The sequence below is a fragment of the Notechis scutatus genome, chromosome 1 (assembly GCF_049901735.1).
Source record: "Notechis scutatus isolate UNSWTSFEM ecotype Mainland chromosome 1, rNotScu1.2, whole genome shotgun sequence".
NCBI lineage: Eukaryota > Metazoa > Chordata > Lepidosauria > Squamata > Elapidae > Notechis > Notechis scutatus.
Window position 1 is genome coordinate 192676745 of NC_142009.1, and position 27948 is coordinate 192704692.

General features: G+C 37.9%; 1 protein-coding gene across 1 annotated transcript in view; it reads right to left on the bottom strand.

Annotated features, from left to right (window-relative positions):
* XIRP2 (xin actin binding repeat containing 2) overlaps nucleotides 1-27948 on the bottom strand; it is a 217862-nt gene that overhangs the window by 120609 nt on the left and 69305 nt on the right. Inside the window, exon 2 of the mRNA XM_087949789.1 lies at nucleotides 19875-20028. Within this exon, the coding sequence (XP_087805915.1) occupies nucleotides 19875-20028 (154 nt within the window). The remainder of the gene's footprint in view (nucleotides 1-19874; nucleotides 20029-27948) is intronic.

The following is a 27948-nucleotide window of genomic DNA, read 5'->3' on the forward strand; positions in this document are numbered from 1 at the left end:
AGATACAGAATAGAATATAGAATAGAATACAGAATATGGAATACAGAATACTGAATAGATGGGCCTGTTGATTGTAGATTAAATGGACCTACAGTATGTAAAGGCATTAAACTGTAGTATTAACATATGATGTTGCTTGTTTTCTACCCAGATCAGGCATTTACTTGAGGCAACATAATTGTAATCCAGTTGAAGCCAGTCCTCCCTGAGCACTCGGCTGGCTGAAAACGGGCTGTGTGGAGACCCCAGGTGGCCACCACACAATCCATTTTCTGCTTCCATGGCCTCCTGCAGCACTCTTCTGGCTAAAAGCAGCCTGTTTTGGCTGGCAGAGGCACCACGGGCCGATCCTTAGATATTTACAAGCCATCCCCATGGGCCAGTTTTAAGCATCCCATGGGCCTTGCGTTTGAGACCTCTGATTTAGAGCATTGGGAAGCCCAGTAGAATTACTTAGTTGCCTTCTAAATCTATTTTTGATGAGCCATGATGGCACAGTGATTAGAGTGCAGTACTGCAGGCTACTTCTGCTGATTGCCGGCTGCCTGCAATTTGGCAGTTCGAATCTCACCAGGCTCAAGGTTGACTCAGCCTCCCATCTTTCTGAGGTCAGTAAAATGAGGACCCAGATTGTTGGGGGCAATATGCTGACTCTGTAAACTGCTTAGAGAGGGCTGTAAAGTATATAAGTCCAAGTGCTATTGCTATTGTTGGACAAAATTATTGTAGTCCCAGTATTCCTAACAACCACTAAGCTTTTAATTTATTTGGCCATGGCCACAATTAAATATATAATCCAGAGACTATTTGTGTACGAGTGTTCAGAAGGGTGTAGAAGCAGTAGACGGTTGATTTTTCTTTAGTTGTTCTTTGTATTACTCTTTGCAAATTCATAATCTAACCATGAATATACACAATATGACCTTTAGCAATGAATGTACCTGACCCAAACAGTATCAAAGATAGGTTACATACATTTACATCTCTCAGTTTTGCTTGAGGCAATTAAAGTCTGCAATGAAAGGACAATGACAGTTTTTTCACATATTTATGGAGTGAGAACTATAACACTATGTATAACATAGATCTGTACTCCGGATGTGTTAAACCAGAACCAGTCTCATTCTACTTTTCTTATACTCAGAGGTTTGTACTTTGATAATTGTACAGTACATGAATAAAATTGACCAAACTCTAAATGAATAAATCTATCTGTTGCAAAACTGTAAAATAAAATAATCTGAAAAGCAATCTGTCTGTGTATGATGTACATAATACTGTATATCAGGCAAGATCATTAAAAAAAAATACTCTAATTTTAAAAAGCGTCAAGGAGAAAACATGGCAGCTGATATCAGTTCTTAAAATGCTTGTCAGATAAAAGAAATGCATGGAATTAAATGTTGCAGAAATAAATTTCCTTCAATAGGTGTAAGAATCCAAGTCCTCTGGCACACATAAAGTGCTATAAATGAGCAATAATTTGGGGGTGACATTGTTATAAAGCAATGTAAGTACAAGGTGAACTCATCTGCATGCAATTATTCACATTGTTTAAATTGTGCTGATCTACCAGAAACTACTTCTACTTAACTGCCTCTGTTTTACTTTTAATACTTCAAATAATTTCAAGGTTGCTGGAAGCCATGGTTCTACATAGCTTAGGGTGGATATTTTTCCTCCTGAATCCTAGCCTTAACTTCCTTTGTAAGTGCACAGCTAACAACATTCATTTCTTGTTTTTATTAGATGAGAATGTGCTGTTCCCACTTTAGTTTCATTTCCTGTGCTAAAAATGCATTATCTTCCCGAACCATAATTCTGGTTAACAAGGAACAAGATTAGTCAGTGGTAATGACTAATTAATAGTTACTGACAGCATTTAAATTGTCTAAATTACAGGTCAATCCTACAGTCTTGATATGCGAGGCAGTTACTATCCCATTGCTACCACTGGCATAATCATCACGGAATCAATACTAGGCCAAGAGCACAAGAAGCAAAATTTAATGTGTCAACCCAATCACTCCCACAACATTCTTTGCTGCTACCCATCAATTACACAAATCCTGTCTCTGTATTAGTTGTATATCAGAAGCAACAAGTATATAATGAAGGCTGAAAACTCAAAATACAGCGTGAAAATTCACCAGCAGTTGCACAAAGCAATAGCAATAGCACTTAGACTTATATACCACTTCACAGTACTTTTACAGCCCTCTCTAAGTGGTTTATGGAGTCAGCATATTGCCCCCAACAATTTGGGTTCTCATTTTACCAAACTTGGAAGGATGAAAGGCTGAATCAACCTTGAGCTGATGAGGATCAAACTCCAGGCAGTGGGTAGAGTTAGCTTGCAATACCGCATTCAAACCACTGCACCACCACATGCTTTCTCAAAATTCATATTTTTGAGTGCTGTTTTAATTAACACATTTCCCAGCAATCTTTAAAAAATGGTTTTGTATACATTCTCCTTCTACATTTGTGTTTTGTGAGCACTTCTGAATATCTGAGTATGTAAATGCTATAGGTATAGGTCAGTGGAGATTCTCAACTGAAGAAGCTTCTTGGATGAGAAGCAAAGTGTCTTCAAAGAAAAAACAGAAAGTACAGTTGCCTATTGAAAAAGCACCTTTGGGCTGTAGCTATATCCTCAGAAGCATCAACTTGATATTTTTCATCCTATTAATCACAAAGAGATTCCCTCTTTATTCCCATTTTCTCTTTCTCTGCTCTGCTTTCCCCTAGGCGAAAGATTGTTGAATTACATGGCTCCAGCTAGAGTCATCCGAAGATTTCAACAGTGGAATTCTCCTCAAAGTTTAAAAAAAAATGGTTATGGCAAACATATATAAAACATTGGGGATTTTTTTTTTAAAAAAATCATTCCTTCTTAAAGAATTGAATTGTTTATTGTCTGTCTTTATTGTTTATCAGCAGCGTCAGCTTTCTGGAGCAAGCGGAGTTGCATCAGAGGAAAGAGAATGAAAGTACTTGTGGAGCCTTTGAAACCTGCATGGGAAATGAAAGAACAATGAGGACCTCATTGATGGATTTCCATGCTGAGAAGAAGTATGCCCATTTCATAATTCTCTGCCATGAGCTCCTGAAGATGCACAGAGGCAGCCTGATGGGAACACAGCACGATTCCTCACTGCTATAGCTGCTGTAGAATTTCATACGATGTGCACAATGTTCAGGGGGAAAAAACAACTTTGCTTATGCATACCTTGCCTGAAGGAGTATGAACAAGGTGGTGTGTAATTGATTCTTCAGTGATCCAGTGAAGAAATGCCAATTACCAGGACCGTCTACCTCTTGAACTTCCTACACTTGGAAATTCTCATCAAATAGTCAATGTTCTACCATGTCAAAGGTATGCTGGAAATATACGGGCCCTTTCTGGTCTATTCTTTGGTTTTCAAATGAATACTCAGTCATGGCAACAGGAAAACAGTATGTCTGACAATCAAAGATTCTCCATTTATTCACTGATGTACAGGATGTGATTTTGTGATCTTTTTCTGCCCAGTCCATCATGTTGGACATTATTACCACTGATGAGAAGGAAGAGCTGGACTTTTCTGTCCACCATTTGAAAATTCTGGCCATTAATCTCTTTTCCTATGAACCTTGCAATATGCTTGGAGAATCTTTCCTAATAAAAAAAATAAAAGAAATCCTGAGGTGGGAATTCTGTAAAGGATCTAAGAAAAAGTAGGATGTTTATTTGCCTTTGTTTATTTTTGTTCTCACTGATTGTTTTGTCTATAATATTTTCAGTCCTATCTTTGAGACTAACCTCAAATTATCCAGCCATAGGTTTTCCCTCTCTCTTCTGGCATCACACTGGTACAAAACTAGTGCCCTGTCAATATAACATTTCCCCACCAGTGTAGTGATGCAAGAGGATTTAGGAGTTATCTGGTCACTCACCCAGCCACCCAGGAAATGTGCAAAAATTTTAATAATGTGCAAAATTAATGACAAGCTAATCAAATTCAATTTGATTGAGTTTCTTATTTTCTAGTCCCTTCCATGTTTGCACCTGTTTGCAATTTACTTTTAAAACTGCCTGAAAGATTTCTAGTCACGAAAAACCACAACCGCATTGCTTAAGATTAGTAAGGCCAAATCATTTCTACTGCAACATGTAGTTGTTTTGTGTTCCAGAGAAGAAAATGATACTCTATGACGAATCTTCATTTACATCTGTAGTACAATTTTATTTGGATTTTATTCCTTTGATGTGCATCATTAACTGTATTAATATCAAAACATGAATCAATCTCTGCCTCTGCCTCTCCCTCTCTCTCATGAAATTCTGAAATTAATGAGCATTAGTGAGGCTTTAATATGGCCAAGTAGTTCTAAAGAATTTCATTTCCACAAAAAGGAGAGTAGTTTAGTGGGAAGCTTAAACTAATATGTAAGCTGATTTTCCCAGGAAGCCTTTAAACAAAAAGGAACATCTGAGCCAGCTTAATTCACAAGGCATTGGGAAGATAATAAAAACGAATGTTTATGATTATTAAACAATATTTCAGAGCTGGAGCGCATTCATGCATACTGCTTTATGTAAAGCCAACTTCCTTAATGGCTTTTAGTTTGGCAGTTGGACAGTTCAGTCTCAGCAAAAGCTAGTGAATGTTTCCTAGGTCCTCGGCGGCCAATCCGCTGTGGCCAACTTGCCATGTGATAACTTGCTAGGAGACAACTCACTGTGGACAATTCCATACAGGATAACTCACCATGATAAATGTTATCCACCACTGTTTCTTTGACATTATTTTCATCTTTGTCAATGGAAATAATTGGGGGATAATATTTATTGCGTGGAATTATCCCACATGAAATTGTTTTACAGTGAGTTGGCCGTGGCGAGATGGCCATGCTGAATTGTCCCATTCCGCCCCAAAGATGGCACTATTTAACTCACAGTGCACCCAGTCTGTTGGCTCTTGTGGGTAGAAACCATGGAAACCATGTCCCCACACCATTTAGAACTTTACAGGTGATAACCAGCCCGATAAAGCATCTTGAAAAACACACTGGACACCTGTACAGCTCATGAAGCAGGGGCGCCATCTGAGCATGCTGAGACAGGTCCACCACCACTCATGCTGCTTATTCTGGTCCAGACAAAGATTTTGAGTGCTTTCCAAGGGCAGCCCCATGTAGAGTGCACTGCAGTGGTGGATCCAACAGTTGGCAAGGCCTTGACTGGAGGGTGCCACAATCTAGAAAGGGTGCAAGTAGAGCACCAAATGGAACTATACAAAGGCCTTCTTGGCCATAGCTGTTATCCACAGTTTGTGCAGTAACTGTGAAAGGTCCCCGCAATTCCATATTCTGTATTCTTAAGTCTACCTTTGCCTTAACACTTCCCACCCCAGCTTTTCTTGATTGCACTATCCAGAAAAGATTGAGCATAGTGATGTTAAGCTTTGTCTGCTTATATGCCATTTCCCCCCATTCTTTCAGTTGAGTTCATATTCTTCAGTTTCAGTTGCTCTCCCAACTACTACTAATCACAAGCAGTAAGAATCCTCTAACCTAACACTCAATAGTTTTAGTTCTCCCATTTTATAGGACCTAGCTGGTTGTCTCAATCAGGACAGGATCCGCCTCGCTGCCCTCTGGAGCTATTTCTGCCCTGATGTCTTTATTTCACATTATAATAGCTTGGGAGATGTCCAGTTAGAGTAATGGTGGGGGAGTGGGACAAGCAGCACAGAGCGATGCTTCCCATACTTACTGCAGAGCCTGACTGATGGATGCTTTCCCTGAATCTGGCAGTATGCTGAAAGGGCTAAGAGAGGCAGGATAGAGATTGTCAACAGGAACAGCAAATAACTTGCCCACATTGTTTTGTGGTGACGGATAGGTACAGAGCCTATCCCCATTTAACTCTTAAATGGGGAAAGACATGAAAAGTATTTTAGTAGCAGAACATTAAACGGAATTTCCCAAGTTGTTATAGGCAACCATAACCTCTGCATTGGCTAGATTGTTTAAAATGGAGATTAATGGATGCGAGTTCTCCAACTTCCTGCATCAATAAAACAGGACATGGTGCATCTTTCTTTCTAAAGTGGAGTTAAATTTTTACAAAACTCCCAATTAATTTAGAAAGGCCACCTGCAGTCAGTTCTCTGGGAAGATACTGCTCTTGCATATGGGATTAGAGATATTGGTTCAGTTAGAGATATTGGGATGAGTTTTAGCCATGAAGAGACTCTTGTTGGTGCATCTCTCCAATTTTTTCAGGGCCTTCAAGGGAAGCAATCCCATCTTATTTAATTAATTCCACAAATGAAGAATATCTCAAACTTTTAAATAATCCATTTCACTGGTAAATCTCAAGTTTTGGAAGGACAAATGTACCTTTTTTTTTTTTTTACACAGCATGCATAATTTGTTACCACAATTCATCTCTTCGCTTAACCAATTTAGCTCCTCTCTCCTCATTTTGGCTAGGGATGATACATCATCTTATCCAATGTCCCAAAGGATGATTGATCTGTGACAGTATCTGTGACCTGAAGAATTGAGAATCTCCAGAGACATCTCATCCAATGCATCTGAGACGCTTCAGGATAAGGAAAAATACTTTTAGTCTTTCCTTTGTTTGGACTCCAGCAACCAATATTCTGTTTTTGTTTTTGTTTTCATTTTCCCCAGGTTTATTATCCAGTTTCAATATCAATGGTTCAATGAAAAATTTAATATTATATAGGAAGGAGAAAGTGTCCTTCCTCTTTACTTTGTTGTTCTTCTACTAGAGATGAATCCTGACACCTTAAGTAGTAAAGAAATAAACAAGAAATTGTAATATAGAAATAAGAGAAAATCCTGGCTGTTTCCTGCATTCTGACTTTTTCCATATGTATTTCAGGATAGCTGTATAATCACTGAGTACATTCAAACTCTGCTGATAAAGCTAATCTGCATCACAATTTTTCTATAAGCCTTGCCAGTAATATACGTGAATATTTGGGGAATTTGATATTTGCAAATCTATATGCAATTCCACAAATTTACCTAGATGCCAGGCTTAGAACTGCTGTTAATGTTCAGACTAGCCTACCTTGTTTTAATCAGGGCTATGAGATCTACCAACTAGAACCTTGTGCAAAAATATTTACCTTTAGAAGGAAAGTTACCTGTTTTAGTCACAGATTTTTGCTACACAACATTGATCCTTAATTATCACTAACTTTGTTCATTCTAACAGAAGTTTAGGGATGGAGGTAGGTCTTTTGTGGTTGCTGCTACTATGGCTGAAAAATTTGGAGTCATATATCACCTTAATTTATTGCAAGCCTTAAACTAGTCATCAACCAGTAGATTTACCTATAACTTTTGCCTATCCTACACTAATGTGTTTTTATTTTTATTTTTATATATTTATTTATTTATTAAATTTGCCATCCATCTCACTGCAAGGTCATTGCAGCAAAAAAGAAAAGAAAAAAAAAATCCCGAAACAATAAAATTCCAAGAAATGTCACTTTGGAACAAATACAATAACTTACTCTCTTGTAGTTATGAACAGACTAATCTATCAATTTTGATTCATTATAGCTAACGAGGGAAATCTGGAAGAAAAATTTAGCCCTGTGACAATAGTTTCACAGTAACTTTTTCAGAAATGGATATGAATAATACACATGTCAAAATATTCTCAACATGATTTAACTGTCCAGTTTGGTATGTCATGGAAAGAAAAATGAACTGTTATTAAATTGCATTTCAGACCTTATGCTATATCATGTGAAATCATTCGGCTAAAATGTTTTGATTGTTCCTGAACTAGTGAGACAACTTAATCATTATAATATGAGTGAATTTGTTGGACTTGTTCAGGATCCTGATTTATGAATTTTAATTGTGAAAAACAAGGCAATGCTCTCCTTAAGAGCATATGTCTCAGGAACATTCATTTTCCCTTACTGAAATCTTGAAAAATCTGTTCATACAACTGAGGAGTATACTATTTTGGTTTATGCACAAAGTGTAAGATTTTAGTTCTATGACAGCAATCTGCTTATTCTTTTCTCAAACCACCTACACTTCTATGGATTTATGTCACAAAAGAATGATGAAAGGCAGCTTTTCTCTTGGGAATGACAGAATAAGGTTGCACTGGAGTTTCCGTCCGTGGGCACAAACAGACCAAATCAAAAGATTTGTTAAATCTCATTTTGCTGTTATTTGAACCTGTAAAATGTGATGCAGTGAAGTTCACACATGCTGAAAAGATCCATTTCACCTAATCGGAGGCAAGTATGAATGACTGCTGTCCTCAGCTCCATGTTTTCACTCTCTAGTTGTGGGCGGGGATCTAAATCCAGTCTATGTCAATGTCATAGAATTTTCTATATCATTGTATTCTCTCTACCTTTAAAAAATGCTGGAAAAAATGTATTTAGTCTTGCTTCTATTTTTCCTAATATGAGGACTTTTATATAAAACTTTCACAAATCTTTATCTTTTTCAAATAAATACACCCCCTAAAATGTGTAACTATGCTAAAAATCACATTTTATATGCAGACTTTCCAAAATCATTTTTTTTTCAAAATAACTTCCCCAAAATTATATGCGCAGAGGTGGTATTCAGCAGGTTCTGACCAGTTCTGGAGAACCAGTAGTGGAAATTTTGAGTAGTTCGGAATACCAGCAAATACCACGTCTGACTGGCCCTGTCCCCATCTATTCTCTGCTTCCTGAGTCCCAGCTGTTCGGCTGGGTCTTCTTTTGTTGCCCTGCACAGGAGAACAGAGCTGGAAAGCAGCTTAGTGGGGTGAGGAGGGAATGGGGATTTTGCAGTATCCTTCCCCTGCCACACCCACCATGCCATGCCCACAGAACCGGTAGTAAAAAAAAAAAATGAATCCCACCACTGTATGTGTGGTACCATACTCTGCTTATTGTTGCCAAACAACACCCACATCCATTTTAATGTATTGCATCCAATTTACTCAGACTGAAATCTGTAGCAGATTTCATTTCCTCCCCAACTATAGTGCAGATTTAATTGCCTTTTTCTCACAATCATACCTTCCAGTTATGCAGGGAATTTTTTTCTTCATATGTAGACTTAACATACAAGAGTTATGTGTTGAAGCTGAAAGTGGGACTAAGCCCTGTCCTCCTCTTTTCCATGAGAATCATACAATTTACTGTCAGAAAATGGCAGCCCCCGGCCCACCTTATCTGTGCTAGAAAGCTAAGCAAGTCGGCACTGGCTAGAATTTACAAGGAAGACTTCTCGGGAATCCCATAGGCTGGACTGAGAAATTACAAAAATGTTCCAGAAGGCAGCAATGACAAGTCATTTTTATATTGTTGCTCCAGAAAACTATCAGGATGTGTCCACTTAGTCATTTAACAATGCTCAGACTTTGCAAATACTTTGTTTTGTTTCTACTGTTGCTTATGAACTTGTTTTAGTCTTTTGTCCTGAAACTACATCAACTTCTCCCATACTTAGCTGTTTGTAATAATCAATTAAACTGATTGAGGCAAGACAAAATCCAACTAATCAAAGTGATAGTTCAAAAGTTGATGGAAGCCATGTTTTTTTTTAAAACAAGTTTTATTAATTTTCAAAACACACAAGTCATCATTATCCATTACATATTTGAACCTTTTTCCATTATAAATTTAACAAGTCAGATGAACTATAATTCTATTTTAAACCATTTCCATATAAACATACAAAAACCTCTTATCCATTTTCTCTTTATTTCTCTTTACTCTTATTCCATTTTATTATTATTATTTCATCTATTTCTTTCTGACTTAGTTACCATTATTCTCATTCTATATTTCTGCAAGGTTTCATTAATTCTCTCCCCCCCAAAAAACATATATATACAACACACAAAACATAAAAAAAGATCTTTTTGGAAAGTAACTTGGACCCAGGTATCTCTTTCTTCATGGACTTCAATTGTATTCATGCTCATTTTACATATCATTACTTATTTTATTTACCATTCTAAGTCTTCTATATTAACTTCTCCCCATATTTCACTCTTTTTAATTCTATCTTAATTAATCATCTTAATTTGAGTCATTATATTTGTATCTTTTGTCCATTCTTTATTGTACCTTTGTCTCATTCCTTATAAAAAAAAAAAGAAATTTCTCCTGAAATCACTAATCAGAGTGTGATGCCTTTCTATCTCCCCACTAAATTAATCAAGTTAATCTTTAAAATAACACCTAATACCCAATCCGATTTTGCTTGGTACATTCTAACTGAATAATACATCCAGAATAATTAAATACATAGTTAAACAATAAATCTAAATATTAAAAACAAATACTATAATAAAAATTTTATAATAACATCGATACTATAATCTTATTAAACTCTTTAATTAAAGCTCAATATTCTAAATCTCCCCTCATATTATTAAATTATAAAACCAATCATTATTAACATTTCAACATTTTAATCTCTTATCAACTCTTAAGCCATTTAAGTTTTCTATTTCTAATACAATACTACAATATCATCTTATGTACCTTGCAAAATCTCTTTGCAGAAATTATACATCCTTTATCCCTAAAAAAGATTCCTTTTTTCCCATTTAATTTCAAAACTTTGTAGCTTTTCTCCACCTTTTCCCTTTCTTTCTTCTCCCAACAAACCTTTCTACCCCCCTTCTTCTAGCCTCTGCCTTACTGGCTTCCCTTCTCTGTCGTATTCCTCTTCCCTTTTGTTTACCATCATTATATTGATTTTGCACCTTATTTTTCCCTTTCTTAAATATTTTTTAAATCTTAAGTCCTTTATTTCTCTTCCTTTCCTCTTCCTTCCCTCTTGGTGAGTTCTGAGATTTATTAAAGATGGCTTCCTCTCCTTCTTCTTCTTCTGCTGTCTTCATCTGTTGCAATGTTTGTTGATAGTTAATGAGCGCCATTTCCAAAAAAAGGCAGGCTTCTTTCAAACCAGCTTTACCATTTTTTTTGCTTGCTCATAGTCCCTTCTCAGTTCCTCAATAGAAGGAGCCATTATAAATATTTTCTTTTCTTTTCTCTTACAACAACCAAAATATTCCAAAGGAAAAATAAAACAATCCCAAAGTTATCAATCAGTCCAAACCAAGACAGAGTTCCCACTCTCTCCTCCTAGGGTAGTATCAATCGGAAAAAAAGAAAGTCCAAATCTATTTCTTAAAATCTTATTGCAATATATTTTAGTCTTTCAATCCTTAAGGCATCTCCTCCAACAAAGTCTTAGCATACAAATATTTTTTTTTTAGTCCTCTCTTTTCCCACTCATCGCTTAGAGCCAGTTTTCACCTAAAAAAAAATAGGTTTCTTAATATTCACTTTTTATTCCGTGAGAAAAAGAGGGTAAGCTATCCTTTCAGCACCATCAAACTGCCGCTTTTTTCCTCTTCTCGAAGGTATCATTCAGAAAGTCAGACTTTTCAGGAATTTTGTTAAATATGTCTTAGAGTCCTAGGAACCAAGAAAAACTTTCTCCTTTCAAGCACTTTCTCCACTTCCTCCTGCGCATTCTTACCCGGCTGCCGCTTCTTTGTGGCGGCCATTACGGACCGCCGCTGCACCGTCCTGGGAAAAGGGGGTTCTGCCGGCCGGGAGGGGGTCTGCAACACCCCAAACCCCTCTCCGGATCCCCTACCTTCAGCTGCCCTGCAGGCAGCCTAGCTCCGTACCCGTCCGGATCGGAGCCCAAAAAACGGCTAGCGCGGCAGGGATCGCGCAGCTTCGCAAATCCCTGCCGCTCGCGAAGCCGACAAACCGGAAGACCGAAGCCATGTTAATGTAATCCATGCCAAATGATTTCCCTCTTTCCTAGAGATTAAGATTAAGACTAAAATATATGAAGAATCGTTGCCAGAATTGGGTTTGTTTTGTGTAATGAAAAGAAGGACTAGGGGTGACTTGAAAGCAGTGAGCCAATATTTGAGAGGCTGCCACAAAGAAGAGGGAATCCCAGCTGTTCGGCTGGGTCTTCTTTGTTGCCCTGCAGGAGAACAGAGCTCAGCAGCTTAGTGGGGTGAGGAGGGAATGGGGATCAGTCCTTCCCTGCCACACCCACCGAGCCCACAGAACCGGTAGTAAAAAAAATTGAATCCCACCACTGTATGTGTGGTACCATGCTCTGCTTATTGTTGCCAAACAACACCTACATCCATTTTAATGTATTGCATCCAATTTACTCAGACTGAAATCTGTAGCAGATTTCATTTCCTCCCCAACTATAGTGTAGATTTAATTGCCTTTTTCTCACAATCATACCTTCCAGTTATGCAGGGAATTTTTTTCTTCATATGTAGACTTAACATACAAGAGTTATGTGTTGAAGCTGAAAGTGGGACTAAGCCCTGTCCTCCTCTTTTCCATGAGAATCATACAATTTACTGTCAGAAAATGGCAGCCCCTGGCCCACCTTATCTGTGCTAGAAAGCTAAGCAAGTCGGCACTGGCTAGAATTTACAAGGAAGACTTCTGGGGAATCCCATAGGCTGGACTGAGAAATTACAAAAATGTTCCAGAAGGCAGCAATGACAAGTCATTTTTATATTGTTGCTCCAGAAAACTATCAGGATGTGTCCACTTAGTCATTTAATAATGCTCAGACTTTGCAAATACTTTGTTTTGTTTCTACTGTTGCTTATGAACTTGTTTTAGTCTTTTGTCCTGAAACTACATCAGCTTCTCCCATACTTGGCTGTTTGTAATAATCAATTAAACTGATTGAGGCAAGACAAAATCCAACTAATCAAAGTGATAGTTCAAAAGTTGATGGAAGCCATGTTAATGTAATCCATGCCAAATGATTTCCCTCTTTCCTAGAGATTAAGATTAAGACTAAAACATATGAAGAATCGTTGCCAGAATTGGGTTTGTTTTTGTGTAATGAAAAGAAGGACTAGGGGTGACTTGATAGCAGTGAGCCAATATTTGAGAGGCTGCCACAAAGAAGAGGGAATCAAGCTATTCTCCAAAGCGCCAGAAGGCAAGACAAGAACCAATGAATGGAAACTATTTAAGGAGAGAAGCAACCTAGAACTGAGGAAAAAAATTCCTAACAGTGAGAATAATTAAGTGGTGGGTGCTCCATCGTTGGAGGCTTTTAAGGAGAAACTGGACAGCCATTTGTCTGGAATGGTATAAGGCAGGGCTCTTCAAACTTGACAGCTTTAAGACTTGTGGACTTCAACTCCCAGAATTCCTCCTCCAGTCATATTAGCTCAGGAATTCTGGGAGTTGAAGTCGACAAGTCTTAAACTTGCCAAGTCTGAAGACCCTTGGTATAAGTCTCATGCTTGAGAAGTGGGTTGGACTAGAAGATCTCCAAGGTCCTTTCCAAGTCTGCTATTATGGTAAGATGGCATACAACACAAGTGTTACAATTTGAGCAGATCTTAGATAGGTTCTTACTCTTTTGGTCATTAGGAAGGACCTGAAGATCTGGTTCTGTTGCTATGTTTGGAAGTCCAGTGATAGTGCTGAGCCTTTTCAAGAGTTATACTGAATGGGATACATTGCTTGTACAATATTCACTTGCTGGGTGTTTTGTATTGAGGTTTTATAAGGGTTTTAGTATGGTTGTGTGTTTGCTGTTTCTATTTATATTGTTCATTGTTCTTGTTGCTTTGAACTATAGTGAGCTGCCCAGAGTCACATATGTGAGATGGATGGCTATACAGATTGATTGATTGATTGATTGGTTGGTTGGTTGATTGAATGGATGTATGGATGTATGGATGTATGGATGTATGGATGCATGGATGTATGGATGCATGCATGCATGAATGAATGAATGGATGAATGAATGGATGGATGGATGGATGGATGGATGGATGGATGAACCCACTGTCAAGGAAGTAATGGGGTAAACATTGAGAGACAGGCAGAAATCATAAATGTGAGAAATCAAGTATACCCCTCTCTCCTGCTGCTTATTAACAGAAAACCATCTCTTCCCAAAGTTACTTCTCAGCATGATAATAGAACCTTCCCACTTGAAAATGCACATTTGTATGCAATTTCTAGTTAAAGTACTAAGTTGTTCATAGATGGCTTCTCTCGGCTTAACTGCCGACTGAGTCATCTTCTTGTCTCCAGGCCATCAACCTTGACCAGCTGCCTGGCAAAAAAGCAGGAAGCAAACTGGGCTGCCTGATAAGGAACTGCTGTGACTGTTCCAAGCTCCACTGTGAAGTGTCACAATGAATGAGGAATAGAAGCTGCTTAAGGTCAAAACGCCTGACAGCTTCAGAAGATTCTTTGTTTTTCCTGCAGTTCAGGCCTGTTCAGCATGCAGCAGTCATTTCACCTGACTGATTCACCATGACCTGGGAACTGCTATACCATTTAATTTAGAGGAACTGCCATATGCCGTGCGGCTTTTCTTTCACTTCAAAACCCATGCTTAAAAGCCACAGCATGGTGCCTTCCTGTGGTTATGCAAGATAAACAGGTCCCCCAAATTATTAGATTTTTCTCGTGGACTCGGTACAGCCTGGGATGATGGAAGGAACAACAATCATCTTTAATTTCAATTGATCTCTCAGAAAATGAAAACTGTCAAACAGCTCATCGTATTCATAAATTGTAACATTCATCTCTGTGCAGTATGTAACGGATACATACTCATCACCTTATTCCTTCTTGGGGCAGGTAATTTTATAATAAAAAGCATGGAAACGGGAAAAGAAACCATAAACCAGGTAATTACAAGGATGGGAAAGGAAAAGGAAATGTTGCAATAATTAATTATGCCAGCACCATTCAGAATACCTCTCTGTTTGTTTTTATCTTTGCTAATCGGCCTTTCCAGCATCTCCTTCAAAGTTTTTAAACTTCTCATCTCTCTTTTTTTGAAGACCATATCAGTTCTATCCCACAACTTTATTGGTCTTCATCTTCCTTTTGATCCAATCCCTTTAAACTTTTACATTTTTGTAGTTATTTGATCTTTATTCCTTCTCGCTGTGAACCAACCACCTCATTATTTTGCATTCAATCTACATTCCTTCAGGACCCATTCATTCCTGACCCTATCACCATCTCTACTGTTTCTTATTTTACCACATAAGCCTCTGTAGTATCCCATTCTCACAATATCTAATGTGTTTCTATGTTTCTCATGATATAAACAACTCTCATTTCCATGTAACAAATGAGCAACAGCAGGCTTGTATATGTAGCTATTTCTGTTTCATTCCTTCCAACATAACCACTACTTTTTCTATCAACAGGGGCATGTCTTAAACTTTCTCTATCCATTTTTTGTAAACATTCTATCAACATTCATCTATTTGCTCTAGATTTTGTAAATTACGTGTAATTCATAGACACGAGAACTTGATACAGTCATATTCAGAACTATATTTTTATTACATCATACAATCTATTTGCTGAAAATCATTCAGCTTCCCGATTACCAACATAGTATCATTTGTATAAACATGCATATCTCCAACCAACACAGTTCTAAGATCACCACAAATATTCCTTATACCTTTATCCATATATACAAGAAACATCCAGGGCATTTCAGCTCCTTGTTTTACACTCTGCTCTGTGTTCAACTACTTACTAAGCCCTCCATTTAGTCCTGTACATTTTTTATTTATATCATATTCCACTCTTATCATATTCAACAGTCAACCTTCAGCTCCGCAATTCAAGCCTATTTGTAGTAATATACAGTATGTTTTCATATACACAGGTTGAAAAGTAAAAATCTGATTTGCACATCCCTTGCCCCCTATAAAGCCACACTTACAAATTTTGATCATTATCTCTTATACTCTTTTGTTCAGTATTCTACAAATACTTCTTGGAGACACATAACAAATTAGCCCCATGTAAGTTTTGAATCTACTCCTCCTACCTTTGTATTTATATAAGAGAATGATAATGGTGTCCGTGTACACACACATATACAGTACACATACATATTTACATGTGTGTATATAGTTTTATTAAGACTATATTTATTGCAGACATTTCATTAATCATACCAGGTAGCACTGATGATATTGTGAAGAGTCTAATCTGTGGCTTTAAAGCTCTCCCTCCTAATCATGGGACTTTCATACCAGATAATAATCCCAGCACGTTGAAGAAAATTTGCAGAGCTTGAGTTTTTAATAGATGTTGCAAAGAGCATTTTCGTTCATTTTGAGAGATATTTGAATGTGTTATCCTACCACCAGGCGTCAATGTTGCTGCAATTCCAGATAATGCTACTGCAGTAGCAAAAACTCTGTAACTCCTAACTTTAGCAAGAATCAGGTTGGTGACAAATGTGTTTCCTGGTGTATCAATGAAAATTACTGAAGAAAAATGGCTTTGCAAGCAATTACACACATAATCATATACTGCTTTTTGTTCATTTCTCATTATTCAAAAGGGGCTCGTTGTGTACTACAAATTCTTACTGTTTCTCTCTGTTATATTGCAGTTCATGCAATAATTACAAAATGCCACTATTTTGATTAATTATCCTTTTTGTTGCTACAATAATCAATCCCCTTTTTTCCCTTATGCAAAATTCTAACAATAATTTATTTAAGAACAATTATATCTGTGTTGTCAATCTTCAATCACGTAATAAAATATTGCTGTGAAACTTGATCCATTTCCTTCTTCCCAACAAAGTACACCAAAACATTCTTTGGAACATTTCTTGTAGTAGAAAATCTAGAATTTAGTCCATAAATGTTATCCATTTCCACCTCATATCTTCTTTCTCCCCAATTAAAAGAAATTGCGAGGGCTTTAACAATGTTTTCATCAGAATTCATTGGGATGCTCTAAGTTTCAAGCAAATTTCCTTCTCTCTCACTTCCAATAAAGTTAGATGATCTAGTTCTCTAACTTCTGTCTTACTAAAAATTTCCATATTGTCATTAACTTGTTTTTACCTCTCCAGCCATTTGTTTTACAGAGCTTGTCATTCTCTTAATGCCTTCTTTCATCATTCTTTTTCAAAACTATCAGTTTGTCATCCAGTTATTTAATCAGTTTAGTATCAAGTGATTCTGCTCATTTATTTCCCAATTCTTGAAACATTTTCTGAGACAAATACAGTATAATTCTTTTCTCTACGGGCTGCTCTAGCAATTCTTCTCCGTTCTTACTGCTTTTCCAGTTGTCATTATAATGTCATAATCCCTAAAGGAAAATGTCTATAGGACAGGAAAAAAGGCTGTTTCACCTCTTTTTTCCCCTCTTCCTGTGCCTTTGACACTTTCTTCTCTAATGACATTCTGTAGTTTCAACCCACATCACAATCCATGTCACTATAGCAATGAGCAGCATCACAACCTGGCTCATATTGCCTTTATCTTTTGTTTTGTAGAGTCATCAATTGTCTGCACTCTTTAATAATAAAGAGAAAGCATTCCCATAAAGATCTGGACCATTTGTCTAATTCCAATTTATTCACAAGCACTTTCACCAAAAATAATACTTGAAAATAAATTGTCCCCTTTATCCATTTTAAATTTTCTTAGATCCGTTCCACATGTCCCCTACTTCTAGTAAAGTCTATAGTAGACCCCACAGTCTAAGCAACCTTTTCCTAAAAAGGAAGGTTTGGAACTGAGAGTAGTTGTTCAGATACAGAGATGCTGTCTTAAAGAGGAAACACATCACAACTTTTCCAAGGTTGCTATGCCCGTGTTCCTAAAATGTGGGGTTGACAGTCTTCTGAATCCAGTTCATTATGCTTCAGCCTCACACAGAATCCAAGAGTGCATGGCTTTAGTCCACTACGGCAGTAGCATAAATCATTCTATTTACTTCATCATAGAACACATAGGCCTAAAGTAGTCTCAGGTAATGTGACCAGACATCATCCTAGTCTTCATTTAAAACTTCACCAATACAGCATTGAGGCTTTAACAAGATCAACAGATGCCAGAGATGCCTTGCCTCCCTTATTGCCATAATGAAAGCCCAAATGTGAGCTCAGTTGGGTTCACTTGTCAACTTTTTCTTCCCAGTTTTCTTCCCAGTGTTTGAGGCATTGTTTCTGCTGCTTGGTCTCTCAGAGCTCTTTGGCAAACCAAGGACACCTGCATGGCTGGGTGACAGTGAGATGCTGCTCAGAATCAAGAACATCAAGAGATTGAGTTGCCTTCTATTGTCAATAGCAATGAGGCACTCAACTGAACTGCCCACATTTAAATGGGTTAATGGGGATCCTTATGCATTCTAATTCACAATCTTCCATGTGTCATGATTATGGCCCTAAAGATTTTGACTTTACCATCCATCATGGTTTTGGATAATCAAGGCTTTTTCATATAAAAGCGATAGCATCGGCCAGGTTACGGGCCATAGTCATATCCATACAAAATATTTCTTGCTGTTGGTAAGAATAAAACCCATACATTTTGGCAATTTTTGTCCAATAAACCACAAGTCACACTAAAGCCCACAGTTTTATGCAAGGTGTGCTTGTAGCAGCCAGAATCTTCTTTGCAAGCCAATGTATCATAGACTCCTTCCCACCAGCTTAGGGTGCAAGCAATCTTCAGCCATACATTAAGCATACACCAATGCATTAGAAGAAACAAATGAATAACTTCCAATGACTTGAGTCCAACTTGTTTACTTTTTCCTGAAATGCATGTATTAGCCTGTTACATATTGTATAACTCCAATCAGTTAATGAAATTTAAGTAGCATAACGTTATATAGAAGCCTTATAATACACCAATGTATTTAAATTATGAAGAAGTTTAATAATTAATTTATATATTTAATATTTGAAGGCAGTTCCCTTCCAACTTTTCCTTATAATAACCCTGCATGGGGAGTTGGCTTTGATTATCCCTCAGTAAGAATGGCTATGTGGGGGTGGGAATCATGTTGCTCTAGGTTTCTACTACACCGACTCTCTTAAAATTAATTCAGTTTAATACTGTATTAAATTAATGAGGCATTTAAATTTTTGTGATTTTTATATCTGATTCCAAAAGTACATTTCATTTGCTCAGAAGGATTCATTATGTAATTATGTATGCAACATTTATAGTCGAAGAGAAATCTTCTGTGTAATGGTAGTTTTGACCAACATAAAGCCGTTTTTTAAGTTAAATTACCTTAAAATCCAATCTTACAACTTTGGAATTGCTAGATATTAACCGTAGTTTCATCAAATATTTTGGTTTTTTTGTATGAATTGGGAATATATTGAAAACTCTGCCATTTGAAGCTTACAAGGTATTAACGTTTAAACATATTCCTAAGGTTAATACATAAAAGTGTTTCCCGAATAATAGTTTTCCTGAAACATGACACCATTCTGTCTTATTCAATTTTAAGATTGCTAAATATGTTTTCAAGTGATCATCTGAAAAAAGAAAAGAAATATTTGTTTTGCTCTCTTTCCAAACTAGAAAGCTCAATTCATTATTTTACTGAATATAGCTTCTATTTCACAGCGATGGTTTTCCTGAAAGCAGTTAGATGATTACTAATGGTTTTTTTTTTAAAAAAAAAACCTGCAATATTTTTGGCTGTGAAATTAACATATTCTAACATAAAGCAAGGTAAGCAATTTTAAAGAAAACAATATCAAGTTATTTTTCTTGCTTATGCTTTATTACAGAAACCCCTTTGCACTGTGAAAGCCACCTTTCAGAATTACCAGAATGTCAAATAAATAGTTGCTTTAGAGCATCTAATACTATTTTTACAGAAATCTCTTGCACATATTATCAGCATCATGATTTTGCTTTGAATCTCTGTTGGTAAAGAAGAAGAAAAAAATCCCCACATATTGTTTTACGGTCTTTCTTATTTTGTATATGGTAGGAAAACAAAGAAATCAGATCAAAAAGCAGTGATGCTAACCTTCAGCTTTGTTGTTCTGAACGTTTTCTGATGACATCTTGTCAAAAAGTGTTTTGCCACCTTTTGCTTCTGGGTTTCTCACAGGAATGATGGAATGGCTCCCAGGCTGATTTTTAAATGCCGGTGATGGCAAACTTCTTTCAATGTCTACTTCCTGTTGGAAGACATTAAGGGGATGTATATTAAAAGCTATCAGTAGGAAACAGACGTGGGGAGGAGGATGTGAAGAGGTGAGGGGAAGAGCAGTAGGTTTCCATTCCAAGACTAATGTTTTTGCTATGCTTCAGGAGAAATCGCTGCAATACTATAGAGAGTTTCCAATGTACTTTTGAAGTCAACATATATTTCAACATCTAGAGACGAGGTTACATTTTCACGTGGTATTCTTTCATGCAGTTTTCGCTTTTGCCACCTTTCCTACAGTAAAATACCCAGCATGGTTTTAAAAGGACATGAAAATTTTCTGCAAAGCTGTAGCCACACTTTCAGAGTTGGACGCGTGGATCCTAACTGAGGATCTTCTGAACACGTTTTACTAATGGTGACAGTCAAACCAAGCCCCTCTATTCATGTCATTTAGCAATCATCAGAAGCAGAAGAATCATCAAAAACAGCCCACTAAATAATATTAACACTAAATTGGGGGATTTAAAAACCAGATTGTTCTCCATTTGATACCCTTAGTTAACATGTACAGGGAAACATACTGGAATCTTTGGAAAAAAAGACAGATCTTTAATATTAAACAAGCTGAGATTACTGCAATTTCAAAAACTATTTGAAAGAAGCTCAGGTTTTTTTGTTGATAATTTCTACACTGAACATGTTTACTCATCCATTGTATAAAGAAAAGATATCTCTACTAGCACCATGTCACTATGGATACATTTGGCTGTTTTACATGCTAAAATCAAAGGAATACGAGCAGAAAACATAACAGGGTATAATTTTAAAAGCATATTTATTGCAGTGATTTTTGTATTAGTTCAGGAGGCATCAAATGTATTTATTCTTTCCATGCTGAGTACACATGAGTAATAATAACTGCTAAATAATAGTAATTATATTTACACTGTCTTCTTCTCATAGTGGTTATATTATACAGTAAGCACCATCATAATAAATCACAAAATATGGTAAGCATCTTTCTGTAAACCATCATGTAATAATTAAAAAGCTGTAAAAGCTACAGTTGTAGCTGCAACAAAAAAGATACATACATACATACATACATACATACATACATACAAAAAATACATACATACATACATACACGCATGCATGCATGCATACATACATACATAGCATACATACATAGCATACGTAGAGATAGAGAATTAAGACACCAGTCTAGAAATCAGGAGAATGTGAGTTCTAGTCTCCCCTTAGATACAAAGCCAGCTGGGTGACCTTGGGCCAGTCACTCTCACTCAGCCCTAGAAAAGAGGCAGAGAAACTATTTCTGAAACCTTGCCAAGAAAACTGCAGGGACTAGTCAGTGATGGGATTCGATTTTTTTTACTACCGGTTCTGTGGGCGTGGCTTGGTGGACGTGGCATGGCTTGGTGAGAATGGCAGGGGAAGGATACTTTAAAATCTCCATTCCCACCCCACTCCAGGGGGAAAGTTACTGCAAAATCCCCATTCCCTCTCCACCCCACTAACCTGCTTTCCAGCTCCATTCTCCTGTGCAGGGCAACAAAAGAAGATCCTTGGGAGGCAGAGAATAGATGGGGGTGGGGCCAGTCAGAGATAGTATTTGCCAGTTCTTCAAAGTACTCAAAATTTCCGCTACCGGTTCTGCAGTACTGGTCAGAACCTGCTGAATACCACCTCTGGGACTAGTACTTGAATACACACGTATACATACACAATCACAATCAGTTAAAGGAATAAGGAATTTTAGAATCAGAAATTAGTCATTATCCTAACGAAAGTAGATTCATACATTGTTGCTTATGACCCAGAAGGTAATAGATAATAATTCTGAACTGGACAGTCAAGCCACTTCAAATTTTCCCATGTATCCAAGATAAAAAATAAAGTAGGACTACATGATTTGAAGAAAAAGGGGGAAAAGGGCATTTCTTCTACAAGACTACCTCTTCTTGTCTAATATGTGAGAGGAATTGTATACCTTTTTTTAAATGTGGGAAGTTGAGGACTGTTTGTTCCAGAAGATCCAGTTCAAACTGAAGGAATGACAGATTTGACTTTTTATAGTTGACAAGCTAACATCCAATTTGAATGCATCCATATGTGTTTTGTTTTGTGTTGTGTTTTGTGTTGTGTTTTGTGAGAATTGGACACTTTGAATAGGTGTATGATGTTTTGTTATACGATTACATTGTTTGTAGTTTTCTTTGAACTTGTGAGCCATTTAAAGTTGGTTTTACAGAAGCAGCATAAAAATTAAGTACATAAACAAATGGTGATGCAGCCAGATTATTACAGCTCTGCCACTCGCCCCCCTCTTTGCAAAAGAGACAGAAATGAATATTTATTTGGCTTTTGTTTGTTTGTTTATTGGAGGCTATATGCTGCTGCAATCCAGAAGGATTTTGAGTGTGGCTTCCATTCCTTTCTCACAGTACAGGCTTAATAACAGAACGAAAACTGTAATGAAAAATAAGGTCATTGAGGACAAAACCATCTAAACACAACCCAGGAGGAATGAAATATGTACAGATGCTCCTTCCCTGTAATGCCCTCCAATGCTATAATGTGCATGGTCCTATGGGCACAAATGGATGAAGGGCAGAATGAAAAAGCCAATAATCCTTGAATGGAAAAGATTGCAAGCAAGCAACTAATATTTGCAATTTATACAAACATCCAAGTCAAATTTCAAAAAATAGGCAACTAATCGTTGGTCACTTGTTTCTTATTGTGCCACCCAAAGTGCAAATGGATTTATGGATTCATAAAGAGAAAATTAACATCCCTTCAGAATACTCTAGGGCAGCAAGGTGGCTCAGCGGTTAAGACCCTGGGCTTGTCAGCTGGAAAACTGGGCTTGTCAGCTGGAAAACAGGTTCAAGACCCAAGTGCCATGCAATGGGTGAGTTGGCTCTTGCCAACTTAGCAGTTCAAAAGCAAATGCAGGTAAATTAATAGGTCCCATTTCGATGGGAAGTTTAACAGGGCTCCATGACGTCATGCTGCCCAAATGACTGTGAAAATGTCTTTGAACAACACTGGCTCAATAGCCTTGAAATGGAGGTCAGCACTGTCCTCTATATCGGCAATGTCTTGTTTCTCTTTTATCTATACATTGCCCAGAGTCACGGAGGAGTAGGGTGGCCTCAAAATTTAAATATATAAGATTCTCCACTTCCCAGATTAACTTCAAAATACTTTTAACCAATTTTTTGGAAAAAAAAATATATATACTCCTTCTAAATGCTTTCTTTTGAGTGAGGAAAAGTGAAGCATCAAAAGGAAAGAACATAAAACTGTCACTTAATGTTAGCTTACTTTTAAAAGGAATATTTGTGGGGCATATTTTGATGAGGTCTGAAGTTTCCTCCCTTGTATGAACGATATGACCGCCATCTCATCTGCACATTAAAAATGGTTTCCATCATCCAAATATTATGCGCCAGGCCCAAAGGGGGCACCACAAAGTTGAGAATACGGCTTCATTTGTACAGTATGTACAAAGGAGGGGGACACCAAGATTTGTCAGTGCTTAGGGCACCAGTGAGCCTTAATCTGCCACTGGCCATAAGTATGAAAATATGGTCACTTTTTTCAAGTGCCATTGTAACTTTGAAAAGTCATTAAACAAACAGGTGTAAGTGAAGGACCATGTGGGCTATTATATACTCAGTCAGTTTTCCTAGACGAACGTGCCTGGTAACTTGATGCCACACATAGAGAAAGAAGACAGGTGACACCTTAAACCAGTGATGGCTAACCTTTTCAGCTTGGTGTGTCGAAAATCAGGAAAAAGTGTAGCCTTCCTCGGGTCGTGTGTCACTTCAAGAAATATCAATAATTTGGTTTATGACGGACTGGGCTGGGGTGATCACACAGGGCTGTGAAACTCGTCTCCCTGGTCTCAGGGCTGCAGGTGCAGGATGTGGGGATCGGAAGGCCACCTTACAGGGCCTCATGGATCTCCTTTCCTCCTGTAGCGTTCCTGAGGTAATGAAACTGTCAAACCTCAGTTTATGGCGGTTAAAACTGGTTCTCTGCTGCAAAGATCTTGCGGCAAGGGAGAAGGGATTGGAGCAGAGCACAGGCAGCCTCTAAATGTGCAGGACACCGGACGCTTCCAGTGGCAGCAACAAGCAGGGAGCAGGGGCAGCTGAAGGTTCCGGAGAAGGGACTGGGGTGTTGCAGACCCCCTCCCTGGCCGGCAGAACACCTTTTCCCAGGCAGCCGGTCCAGTAATGGCCGCCAAAAGAAGCTGGCAGCCGGGTAGGTTTGCGCAGGAGGAAGTGGAGAAAGTGATTGAGAGGAGAAAGTTTTTCTTGGCTTTTAGGACTCTAAGACATATTTAATAAAATTCCTGAAAAGTATGACTTTCTGAATAATACCTGCCAGAAGAGGAAAAAGCGGCTGCTTGAAGGTGCTGAAAGGATAGCTTTCCCTCTTTTCCTACGGAATAAATAACTGGATATTAAGAAACCTATTTTTTTTAGGTGGAAATTGGTTTTAAGCGATGAGTGGGAAGAGAGAGGATTAAAAAGAAAATATTTGTATGCTAAGATTTTGTTGGAGCAGATGCCTTAAGGATTTGAAGACTAGAATATATTGTAATAAGATTTTAAACAGATTTGGACTTTCTTTCTTTTTGATTGATATTACCCCAGAAGGAGAAAGTGAGAACTCTGCCTTGGTTTGGACTGATTGATAACTTTGGGACTGTTTTATCTTTTTTATTTTCTTTTGAATATTCTGGTTGTTGTAAGAAGAAAGAAGGAGAAAGAAAAGAAAAGATTTATAATGGCTCTTTCTGTTGAGGAACTAAGAAAAGAATATGAACAAGCAAAAAAAAAATGGTAAAGATGGTGTGGAAGAAGCTTTCCTTTTCTTAGAAATGGCGCTTACTAATTATCAACAAAAATTACAACAGATGAAGACAGCAGAGGAACAAGAAAGAAAGGAAGGAGCCATCTTTAATGAATCTCAGAATTTCATCCAGAAAAAAGGAAGAGAGAAAGAAAAGAAAAGAAGAGAAAAGAAGAAAACTAAAGGACTTAAGGACTTAAGATCTAAAAACATTTAAGAAAGGGAAAAATAAAGTGCAAAAACCAATATGATGATTGTAAACAAAGGGGAAAAGAAATCGACAGAGAAGGGAAGCCGGTAAGGCAGAGGCTAGAAGAAGGGGGGTAGAAAGGTTTGTTGGGAGAAGAAAGAAAGGGAAAAGGTGGAGAAAAGCTACAATGTTTTGAAATTAAATGGAAAAAAGGAATTTTTATGGATAATGGATAAAGTATAATTTTTTTTTAAAAAAAGATTTTGCAAGGTACATAAGATGAGATGGTAGTATTGCAATGGTTTAAGAGTTGATAAGAGATTAAAATGTTAAAATGTTTAAAAATGATTGGCTTTAAAACTTAATAATAGGAGAGGTTTAGAATATTGTTTTAATTAAAGAGTTTAATAAAATTATGGTATTGATGTTATTATAAAATTTTTATTATAGTATTTCTTTTTTAATATTTGGATTTATTGTCTAATTATGCACCTTAATTGTGTTGGATGTATTAGTTAGATAGAATGTACACTGGCTCTTAATAGAAAGGCCTTGAAATGATTTCAGGAGGTCATAAGCACTGATCCTCTTATGGTAAATAAAATAAGTAATGATATGTAAGATGAGCGAATATAATTGAAGTCCATGAAGAGAGAGACACCTGCAATGTCTTGTTGTCTGCACTTTTATCTATGCATTGCCCAGAGTCACGGAGGAGTAGGGTGGCCTCAAAATTTAAATATATAAGATTCTCCACTTCCCAGATTAACTTCAAAATACTTTTAACCAATTTTTGGAAGAAAAAATATATATACTCCTTCTAAATGCTTTCTTTTGAGTGAGGAAAAGTGAAGCATCAAAAGGAAAGAACATAAAACTGTCACTTAATGTTAGCTTACTTTTAAAAGGAATATTTGTGGGGCATATTTTGATGAGGTCTGAAGTTTCCTCCCTTGTATGAACGATATGACCGCCATCTCATCTGCACATTAAAAATGGTTTCCATCATCCAAATATTATGCACCAGGCCCAAAGGGGGCACCACAAAGTTGAGAATACGGCTTCATTTGTACAGTATGTACAAAGGAGGGGGACACCAAGATTTGTCAGTGCTTAGGGCACCAGTGAGCCTTAATCTGCCACTGGCCATAAGTATGAAAATATGGTCACTTTTTCAAGTGCCATTGTAACTTTGAAAAGTCATTAAACAAACAGGTGTAAGTGAAGGACCATGTGGGCTATTATATACTCAGTCAGTTTTCCTAGACGAACGTGCCTGGTAACTTGATGCCACACATAGAGAAAGAAGACAGGTGACACCTTAAACCAGTGATGGCTAACCTTTTCAGCTTGGTGTGTCGAAAATCGGGAAAAAGTGTAGCCTTCCTCGGGTCGTGTGTCACTTCAAGAAATATCAATAATTTGGTTTATGACGGACTGGGCTGGGGTGATCACACAGGGCTGTGAAACTCGTCTCCCTGGTCTCAGGGCTGCAGGTGCAGGATGTGGGGATCGGAAGGCCACCTTACAGGGCCTCATGGATCTCCTTTCCTCCTGTAGCGTTCCTGAGGTAATGAAACTGTCAAACCTCAGTTTATGGCGGTTAAAACTGGTTCTCTGCTGCAAAGATCTTGTGGCAGCGGTGACACCACGCCTCCACGCAACAAGCAGGGAGCAGGGATTGGAGCAGAGCACAGGCAGCCTCTAAATGTGCAGGTTTTCCCCACACCAACAGGTGTGTCAGTCAAAGTGCCTCAGCATGTCACGAGTGACACGCGTGTCATAGGTTAGCCATCACTGCCTTAAACCAATGCAGTTGGAAACCTCCTTAAGGCTGAAATTGTAACACTGTACTCTTTTCTCAATGTTTACTCATATATTCGCACTGCATGGCAGATCATGGGGGTGATTCAGCTGAGAGGGTTGGAGAGAACTGGAAGGGAGTGACTTTCTCTTAAAGCACTTGGAATTTTAAAGAATGGGGGAGAGACCTTATCAAAGATCCCTGACTTCTTCCTATATTTTGACCTTCAGAGATGTTATCAGGGGTGGGCTTCAAATTTTTTTGCAACAGGCTCTCTGCCGGGTTGCTGGGTGGGCATGGCCTTGGTGAGCGTGGCCTAATCAGCCTCCTGCACCATGGTGGGGGCGGGATTTTTGCACTTTCCGGGCTCCAGAGGCTTTCCTCAAGCCTCCAGGAGCGTGAAAATGGTCTCCCCGGGCTCCGGAGGCTCTCTGGAAGCTGGAAATGGGCCCATTTCCAGCCTTCACAAACTTCCGGAAGGCCCATTTTTCACCCTCCCTGAGTGTACACCCTGCACTTACCTGCATCCAAAATGGGCCGCATGGGGAGTCCTGGGAGGGGGTGGGGTGGGCGTGGCCAGCCGGGAATGGGATTTGGGGGTTCTCCAAACTGCACAGAATTTTAGCTAGGTGATCTCCCGAACCCCTGCGAACCCCCAGCAGCCCATCCCTGGATGCTATCTGTATGTAAAGTATTTAGCAAAACAATATAAAAGTTTGCGTGCCTGTTCTTGAGAGAAGAAGCTGAGCTGTGAAACAGCTGGCAAATATATTTTTCATTCTGATTGATCAATTAACCATGGTATAGTAATTTTTGAGACCTTCCAAACAGATTGATTCTTGGAGATTAATGCTACTCATATGCTTTATAATATAATACCTCACAGTCACCGGCTACCTTATTTTGTTTGCTCAAAAGGGATTGCCTCTCAGGATATGGAATAAATGGCCCTATAAGCATTTCCAGTGAATCCAGAACATTTCAGTATTCTCAAGGTCACTCTTTAAGACATGAAAGAAAAAAGACAACCTGGATAATGAACCATGAAATTAGGAACAGTA